Source organism: Platichthys flesus, chromosome 7, assembly GCF_949316205.1.
Source record: "Platichthys flesus chromosome 7, fPlaFle2.1, whole genome shotgun sequence".
NCBI classification, from domain to species: Eukaryota; Metazoa; Chordata; class Actinopteri; order Pleuronectiformes; family Pleuronectidae; genus Platichthys; species Platichthys flesus.
The window spans coordinates 27,095,323-27,105,040 of record NC_084951.1 but is presented as its reverse complement, the minus strand read 5'-3'; the positions used below and the strand labels follow the sequence as shown (position 1 = coordinate 27,105,040).

The 9,718-nt window shown below is 48.8% G+C and overlaps 1 protein-coding gene across 1 annotated transcript in view; it reads left to right on the top strand.

The window, feature by feature from the left end:
* LOC133956394 (IQ motif and SEC7 domain-containing protein 2-like) overlaps positions 1-9,718 on the top strand; it is an 82,210-nt gene that overhangs the window by 66,126 nt on the left and 6,366 nt on the right. The window contains exons 4-17 of the mRNA XM_062391385.1: positions 1-16; positions 295-468; positions 575-670; positions 932-1,512; positions 1,990-2,886; positions 3,017-3,175; positions 3,748-3,870; positions 3,963-4,129; positions 4,352-4,491; positions 5,429-5,554; positions 6,208-6,307; positions 7,527-7,688; positions 8,064-8,285; positions 9,234-9,283. The exon at positions 1-16 is cut by the window's left edge and continues 152 nt beyond it. Coding sequence (XP_062247369.1) covers positions 1-16; positions 295-468; positions 575-670; positions 932-1,512; positions 1,990-2,886; positions 3,017-3,175; positions 3,748-3,870; positions 3,963-4,129; positions 4,352-4,491; positions 5,429-5,554; positions 6,208-6,307; positions 7,527-7,688; positions 8,064-8,285; positions 9,234-9,283 — 3,013 coding nt within the window. The remainder of the gene's footprint in view (positions 17-294; positions 469-574; positions 671-931; positions 1,513-1,989; positions 2,887-3,016; positions 3,176-3,747; positions 3,871-3,962; positions 4,130-4,351; positions 4,492-5,428; positions 5,555-6,207; positions 6,308-7,526; positions 7,689-8,063; positions 8,286-9,233; positions 9,284-9,718) is intronic.

Below are 9,718 nucleotides of genomic sequence, written 5' to 3'. Positions count from 1 at the left end.
CCTCCAGGACAAGAAGGTGCAGTGAAGGACTCGTGTTCACTCCATCTCTGTGCTCCGTCTTTGGAAACAAACGCACTTTATAACACCCACACTTATTGTGTTACACACACACAGACACATCATCACTGTGGGTTGAGGCTCAGAGGCTGTGTCACGAATCACCCGTCGCATCCATCAAGTGGAAATGATTCAACCACATCAACCTCAGCCTCCGTGTTGTGTCACTAAATGACCAATGACAGATTCAAAAGGTCCGTGCTCTGTCCCCTGATTGGTCCCCTGGTTGTGCGACAGGTGGAGATGCTGGAGAGGAAGTACGGAGGACAGTTTGTGTCCCGGCGGGCGGCGAGGACGATTCAGACCGCGTTCAGGCAGTACCGCATGAACAAGAACTTTGAGAGGCTCCGCAGCTCCGCCTCCGAGAGCAGGATGACCCGACGCATCATCCTGTCCAACATGAGGATGCAGGTACACACACACACACACACACACACACACACACACACACTATAAAACCCGTGTGTTCAGGTCAAAGGTTTCCAGCTCTGATCTGGATTTCTTCTCGTTGGTCCAGTACTCGTTCGACGAGCGTCCGCCACAGTGTCAGGGGTCAGCAGGTCAACAGGGGTCAGAGGACGCAGGGGACACGGACGACTCCTTCTCTAAACAAGTAAACACATCTCACACCTTCTGATCACACACAACTGGAATTCAAATAATGACCCAAGTTGGAGTTGGTGCTCAGAACAGACCTCATGTGGTAAATCCATCGTGCTGAGTCACCGTTACGGTTCCAAACTTTAAACTACAAACAACAAACTTTGTTGACTGTTGAGTTGAAACTAAAATCAATTTGAATGATAATTATAACAAATCTTGAAAGATGAGACTGAACCAAAGGTTTGATTCTCTGTGTCTCTGTGGACTTCAGGTGAAGTCTTTGGCCGACTCCATGGACGACTCGCTCACCTGTCAGTCCGGACGAGAGGACTCACAGGAAGCAGGAGGAGACGAGGACGAGGAGGAGGAGGACGGAGATGAAGAAGAGGAAGAGGAGGAGGAAGAAGGGGAGGAGGACGAGGAGGAAGACGAAGAAGACGATTACAGACAGTGTGCGTGGCGCAACACCAACACGTCCTCCCACCGCGCCACAGGCCGGGTGGGAGGGGACGGGAGGGGAGGTGCCGACATGCACGAGGACAGCACCGCCACCTCCTTCAGTGATGTCACCCTCTACATGGACGAGGGCTGCCTCCCCTCCTCGCCGCTGTCCCGCCCCACCTCCAACTCTGACACGGAGTACTGGGGAGGAGGGCGAGGAGGAGGTGCAGGGGGGAGGGAGGACAGCAGGGAGACGGAGGGAGGAAGCAGCCGGAGGAGCAGCACGCCCTGTACAGAGTGTCGGGGGGAGTACAGAGGGAGGGCAGGAGGAGGAGGAGGAGGAGGAGGAGGACACCTCCCTGTCCTGACCATCGAACCCCCCAGTGACAGCTCAGTGGACATGAGTGACAGGTCAGCACAACCAATCAGAGAGCTTCTACAAAAGTTGTTACCATGTTCTTAATCTGATTATAACACACAGACTAAATAAAGATGGACGACAAGACAGCTCCCGAAAGTGAAGCCAAATCATCTCCATCGCCCCCTGGTGTCCGGCTGAGTGATAGGTCCCATATAGCCTCCTCCATGTTAGCAGATGGGACATGGACCAAAGTACATGTTACATATTTATTTTTAAAGATGAGACTTTAGTTCTTATCTCTTTGTTTTAATTAATTATTTGATGATATAAAAAGGGGCTGAGACTGACTCCTGATTGGTGGAGTGCGTGTCCCAGCAGGACCTCGCCTCCTTATCGGAGTTGTTTTGGCTTCAGATGTGGAGACGTGTCGTCCATCTTTGTTCACGGTCTCTTCACCTGCAGTTTGATATCGGTGCATTGAGAAACGTTTGATTCCATGAGTTTAACGCTGTTGTTTAAATCTGAAGGTCAGAGCGCGGCTCCATCGGACGCCTGGTGTACGAACAGGAGCCGCCGGGAGTCGAGCGAGGAGAGCGGGAGAGGAGGGCGGGAGGAGGGGAGGAGGAGAGCGGGGAGGACGAGCGGGGGGGAGGAGGGGGAGGAAGCAGCGAGGCCGACTCGCCGCAGGGAACCATCAAACACAAACCCAACGGCCGCTCGGTGGCCACGGCGCAGGGACAGACCCGCAGCCCGGCCAACGTGCCCCTGCCCATCCCCTCCGCCCGGACCCTGCCCTCACACCCGCTCCCCCACCCGCTGCAACACCCCCACCCCGCGCCCATCCCCCACCTCCCCACCATCCTCCACCACCACCCGCAGTACAGCCAGCCACACGTCACACACATGCACCATGGGCACGGCGGCCCGTACATGCAGCACCCACACCACTTCAACCAGCACCACTACCACCACCTGCACCACCACCACCTGCCCCATGGTTACCCAGAACCCCCCTCGTCCCCGCTGCCCTCCCCCGTGCCGCCGCTCACCCCTCTCTCCCCCCTGCCGCTGCCGCTCACGCCCTCGCCGCTGTCCTCCTCCTCGTCCTCGGCTCTTCAAAACATGGAGGCGCAGCAGCAGCACCTCGCCCACCACCCCCACCTCCACCACCACCACCTGCTGTGCTCGGACGGAGACAACGAGAGCGTCAACTCCACCACCACCAACTCCAACGACGACACCACCGTCAACAACTGCAGCTCCGGCTCGTCGTCTCGTGACAGCCTGCGGGAGCCAGCAGGGGGCGCTCCGCTGGGGAAACAGACCTATCAGAGGGAGAGCCGCCACAGCTGGGACTCACCGGCCTTCAACAACGACGTGGTGCAGCGGCGGCAGTACCGCATCGGACTCAACCTGTTCAACAAGTAAGTGTGTGTGAGCACCTGGAAACAGAATCCAACTCTGTGACCAGATAAAACTGAAGAGAGGAACGGGTGAAGAACCATGTGAACACAAACAAAGACATGTCTGAAAAGCGTCTCTCTGTGGCCACAGGAAGCCGGAGAAGGGGATCCAGTACCTGATCGAGAGAGGCTTCGTGTCGGACACGCCGGTGGGCATCGCCCGCTTCATCCTGGAGAGGAAGGGACTGAGCAGGCAGATGATCGGAGAGTTCCTGGGCAGCCGGCAGCAGTTCAACAAGGACGTGTTAGAGTGAGTACAGGTCACATGACTTCCACAGCGGACAGGTCCATGAGTTGTTTCCACGTGTCCATGACGCAGACACCTAGTGGCGGCAGTCGGTTTGATTCTTCATCAAATTCGCCTCAAACGTGAACGTGGACTCACAGATCAGCTGATTAGATCTCAGGGGTCAAAGGTCAAAGTTACGTTGATCTCACATACACATGTCTTTGACACCTCCTGTCAGTCTTTAGGGAACACATTTCGTTCAGTTGTCACTTGACTCAATGTCAGGGGTCAAAGGTCACAGTGACCTCATGACTCTGGAAATAGAAAGATGTTGAAACGTCTCAGGTTGAAGGAAACGCAGCTCAGACAGTGTGAACCCTCTCCTTTAGGGAATCAAGAGGGGCTGTGGGAAATCAGGTCTTATATTGAGTCTTCATGTTTTACAGTTTAACATCAACTTAAATGCAAATATAAATTAACTGATACTGATAAATCCATGAGGCTCGGGTCCGGACCCCAGAGGCGGTTTGTTAATTCAACATTTCATTTCAACTGTGGAAGATGATTTCCTGGTTTCCTGTTTCCGTCTGCAGCTGCGTCCTGGACGAGATGGATTTCTCTGGGATGGACCTCGACGACGCTCTGAGGAAGTTCCAGTCTCAGATCAAAGTTCAGGGCGAGGCGCAGCGGGTGGAGCGGCTGATCGAGGCCTTCAGGTGATACACTGCACCGCGGGTTGCAGTCCCAGGGGAGAATCACAGTCTGGGATGGTGTTTTTATTCCTCTCTCTCTCTCTTGCTCTCTGTAGTCAGCGGTACTGTGTTTGTAACCCGGTGCTGATCCGACAGTTCCAGAATCCAGACACCATCTTCATCTTGGCCTTTGCCATCATCCTCCTCAACACGGACATGTACAGCCCCAACGTCAAGCCAGAGAGGAAGATGAAGCTTGAGGACTTCATCAAGAACCTGCGAGGTCGGCATCATCTTCATCTCCTTCGAGAGAAGAGAAAGTCTTCAGCTCAGAGCTGCTCATTCACAACTTGTCTTCTTCATCAAACCATTCATTCTAAGAACCTGTTGCCCCGTCGTGTTTGTACAGTAGCCCAGAGCAGACAAACCAAACGGGGTCCGGTGTTTTCACGCTAGTTTCTCTGATTCGCTTGTCACTTCCCACTGAACTGTGTGTTTCCACCAGGCGTCGATAACGGTCAGGACATCCCCAGGGACCTGCTGCTGGCCATCTATGGAAGGATCCAGAAATGGGAGCTGAGGACCAACGATGACCACGTGTCCCAGGTCCAGGCAGTCGAGAGGATGGTGGTCGGCAAGAAGCCTGTAAGAAACTTCTGGCATCTATGCAAACATATCGTTCTACATGTTGGCTACACTTTCAGGATGAGTAAATATATGCAGACATTTATAAAAAAGGGGAGATGACAATTTTGGAAATGCAATGTCCCGAGAGGATGAACCTAGATATTTTGACGACACCTGTAGGACCAAACAAAAATCAAGAAACATAACCATCAATTTAACACTCAAACTTCTATTAAATTTACTGAGCTCTTTCTTTAGTGCTCAGGAGTTTAGGTTTGTTCCCGAGCGAGGGGAAGATGGAGCGTGACCACGTGTTGTACTGGACTGTGCTGGTGGAGATGGAACTTCTCAACTCTCACCTGTGGTCACAAGCTCTGGGTTTTATAATCCAGTTTTATCTGTTGGTGTCTGACCTCAGACTTAGAGACAGAGTGAGGAGTCCACACATCCAGAGGGAGCTCGGAGTAGAACCGCTGCTTCCTCCTTGGAATCGAAGATGGAACCGTTGAGGTGGTCTAGGCTCTAGGCCCTAGTCAGGATCCTCCTCAGCGCCCTCTGCTGGAGGTTTACCAGGCACGCCCCACCAGGGTAGGACTCATTGGACGGACTACGTAACCCATCTGGCCTGGGAACGTCTCTGGATCCATCCGAAGAAGGACGTCTGGGAAGCTTTACTGTGCCGGCTGAGATTATTCAAGCAGAGGATGGATGAGTTTCTCTTCTCCCCAAAGAACCAAGACTTTTAGAATTTTCCTCGAGCTCAAACCTCAAGAATATCAAAAAAATGTCCACATTTCGTGATTTGATCACAATTCCAAAAAGTATCAGACAATTTGTTTGGTGTCAATAATTTCCTGAGTTCAGCGAAAAGCAAACTGTCTCTGTCAAGTTAAACAACCAATAACAAAACGTGTGTGTGTGTGTGTGTGTGTGTGTGTGTGTGTGTGTGTTGCAGGTCCTGTCGCTGCCTCATCGCCGGCTGGTTTGCTGCTGTCAGCTGTTCGAGGTTCCCGATCCGAACCGCGCCCAGAGGAGCAGCGTCCACCAGAGGGAGGTGTTTCTGTTCAACGACCTGCTGATGGTAACTACACACGTCTCCGGCTGCAGATAAAACATGATCATAAAGAAATCACTTTAATCCAAACAAACTAACCCAATTGGAATCCGACTTCATTCCAGACCTGATGAGGAAGTGATGCTAATGTTAGCTCCTGTTGCTCCAGCGAGTCTCGGGTCGAATTAAACAACGACTCTATTTCCTGGACATTATCTGGAGCTCCTGTCTGAAACAGTTTTGTGATTAGAACCAGTAGAGTTTGGAGATGAAGCCTCCAGTGGTGAGATGATCTGTTCGACTTCATGACTGTTGAAGCAGCATCGTTGTGACAGAAGCCTCAGTCGGAATAAATGATTCAATCGTGCACAGAAAGTCGGGAAAGCTCCTCTCATGTTTGTCCTCAGGAGATAAAAGACAAACTGTGATTCAGTTTTAATTTATTAACAATGTGACCAACAGGAGAACAACACTGAACCCAGCTGATTGAAAGAACCACTGATGGATTTATAACCTTCAAACCACAAAAGAAACAAATGAAGATTGGCATAATCAAGCATCCACTCATCTTTTCTTTCCTCCCTCCTCCTCCATTTTGTCTTTTTCTTCTCTCTCCTCAATCCTTTACCAACTCCTCTTTATCTTCCTCTCCTCTCCTCCCCTCTTCTTCTCCACCTCAGGTAACAAAGATCTTCCAGAAGAAGAAGACTTCAGTAACGTACAATTTCCGTCAGTCCTTCCCTCTGGTGGACATGCAGGTCCACACCTTCCAGAACACCTGTAAGTGCTCCTCTCCCTCCTTCTCTCACTCCTGCATCACTCTTTATACTCATCTCCTTCTCCTCTCATCCATCTGCTCTCTCCATCTGTGTCGGCTTATCTTCGTTTCATTTCTTATACTTCTTCTCTCGCTCATCTCTCTATTTTTGCCTCACAGTCAGAAGGCTGTAAGACACCGGAGTTGGTTTATAATGATTATAAATGTGCTGCTTGAAGAGTAGAAAGGGAAACGTGAGGAAAGATCTAGAGCTGTGGGATGGGTAGGATATGAGAGGATGAACGATACGAGAGGATGAACGATGTGAGAGGATGAACGATACGAGAGGATGAACGATGTGAGAGGATGTGTTGTCAAGTTAGTTGTTGGTTGTGTTGTTCAGTTAGTTTGTTGTTGTGCTTTTCAGTTAGTTGGTTGTTGTGTTGTTCAGTTGGTTGCTTGCTGTGTTGTTAAGTTAGTCTGTTGTTGTGTTGTTCAGTTAGTTGGTTGTTATGTGTTTAGTAAGATGCTTGTTGGGTTTTTGCTGTTGTTGCTTGTTGTGTTGTTGTTGTTGTTGACAGTTCTGGTTCTCCTGGTGGAGCTAACGGGACTTGGCAGACTGTGGTGATGACTGTGACCAGGACAGATTGTCCCATATGATTCATCAGCACAGTCGCACGTCTGCTGTATGTGTGTGAGTCTGTACGGGTGTGCGTGTGTATGGGTGGATGCTCCTATGTGTATCTGTGTGTGAGTGTATATGTGTGTGTGTGTGTGTGTGTCATGTTGCAGGATGGTAGGAAATGTGTGTGTGTCATAGGCTACATTTGGGGACCATGACTACAGTCCACTAAATGAGGACACAGCTTTTGTCCAATTTAATGTCCCCAGAAAGATCCAAAGTAAACACATGCACGTGTGTGTGATATAAACTCAGGTTTTCAGTTCAATGTGCAGATTGAAGGTTTGTGTGATGAAACCTCATCAAGCTGCTGCTGCTCAATATGTGGTCGTTCAGCCACAGTCACACAACATCCACACAACATCCACACAACATCCACACAACTACACTGGACTTTTAAAATCTCTGCTACAGACACGTCTGGCGTCCAAACTCCAGAGATACAGACACGTTTAAACTGAGAAGTCTGATAATCAGCTCAGAACTACAGTTTGTAACATCTGGTGTGTGTGTGTGTGTGTGTGTGTGTGTGTGTGTGTGTGTGTGTGTGTGTCTTTCAGACTACCCTCATGGCATCCGACTGACCTCAGCGAACCCCGGGGGGGAGAGGAAGGTGCTGATCGTCTTCACCGCTCCGAGCCAGCAGGACCGAGCTCGCTTCACCTCCGACCTCCGAGAGAGCATCGCCGAGGTGCAGGACATGGAGAAGTACAGGGTGGAGTGTGAGTGTCCTCCTCTCTGTGGTACAAGGGATGCAGTAGCAGTAGGAGAAGTAGAAGCAGTACTAATACACAGCGTCAGTACCAGAGGCAGTAGCAGTTGTATTTAGTCACAACTGGCAAAGATGGGAAGAGCCACAAAGTTGAAAATGTTTTTGGACACAACAACAGAAGTTAGCACTTAGCTTCCTTCTCCCGGGACAGAACTCACGTGAGCTCACTTCCTGTTCGGTCTGAACCCGAACGAACCGTCGGTTGTTGCGTCTGTTATCAACGATCATCGTGGTCAATTTTACCAAATGTTTTTTGTTTTGATTCTCTTTGGTCATGGACGACCATGTTGAGGTTTGTCTCTCTTTTCACCATCTCCCCCTCCAGCCGAGCTGGAGAAGCAGAAAGGTGGGATGCGTCCCGGCATGTTGACGGGCGGAGGACCCGGAGGAGCGGCGGGCGGCGGGGCCAACACCGGGGGGGGGCCCGTAAAGGGTGAGGTGCTCAACGGCACCCTGGGCAGGCCGTGCCTCGACGACACGTACGCCTCGGTGGACGGACTCAAACGCACGGCGCTCAGCTCATCGTTGAGAGACCTCTCAGAAACAGGTGAGGACGTTTCACTGCTGCAGCTGTTTGTTAAGAACCAGAACCAAGTTACATCTTTGTCTTTAACAACTGATGAAACGAGATGAAATCAAATAACACAATTCAGTGCAGTGTTATACTGTGCGGCCCCGTCGCCACCTACTGGACAGCTGCAGAAACTACAATAGAAAACCATGGGGGGGGGGTTTGCTGGTATTTATTTAAGAAGAAGAAGAAGAAGAAGAAGAAGAAAAAGAAGAAGAAGACAGACAGCATCACATAAAAACAGTAATAACCAAAAAAAGAATAATAACAATATAAAGAAGTCGATGTCAAACAAGTCAAGTTAGTTAAGTTAAATCACAAGTTGAAAAATTCTGTCAAATTTACTTCAAGTAGCAAAGTACATGTCAGTGATGTCCAGCAGAAAAAAACTGCAGTATTGATAGAATATTACTGACTTTTTATTATTAATTCACACACAGGGAATCTAAATAGTTTTAAGTTTCAGGTAGTACATATATACATAAAAATATATTCTGTGGATATAACAAAGTACATATTCTCATACTGTAATTATTACATATTTGAAATTCTATTCCTGCCACTAAATATTTGAAAATATACTGAACTTGAACTTTTAGTGGCAAATAATTAGGATATTTTTAAAGAAAAGCAGAATTATAGTTCCAGATTTTTTAGCTTTATAAATAAATTAATTTACAGATTATATTCATATAATATTTGATACATAATATCATTGTATCGTTGAGGTTGGGTTGGGGAAAACAAAAAATTTGTTTAGTTTTTGTTAATGACGCTGCTTATCTGGTTTATTTATTTTTCTCTTTCTCAATGATTGCGTCTCGTGAGCCTGTTTTTCGACTTGCACGTTATGACATCATGATGAAACACAGTCAGTGTTTGGTGAACACATTGTAACCCTGCCTCATTCTGATTGGGTAACAGGGAAGCGAGGTCGTAGGAACAGTGTGGGATCATTGGACAGTACCATTGAAGTAAGTTCGGCAGGGGGCGGGGCTGAAAGCATGCGCGATGTCACACACATGGCTAACTGCATGTTTGTGTTTCTGAAAACGTGACGTGTTGTTGGTCATACACGTGTTCGTCCAACATGCATGTTACTAATACGCCACAAGTTCAGTCAGCCAATGGAAACATATTTGAGCATTGATATGAAGCATAAACTGTAAATGAAGAAAGACGACTTTTGGACAAACCCAATAGTGAAGCCAAAACATCATGTTCGCCCCCTGGTGGCTGAATTCACCCCACGTCACCACTACACAGCAATGACTGCGCATGACATCATCACCACAATATGGCAGCATTCGTAAATAAGATATTTTTAGTTTAATTTCTGTATAATGGGAGGAGTTGTCGTCCATCTTTATTCACAGTTTATGATACCAACAGAAAAATAATCAATGTTC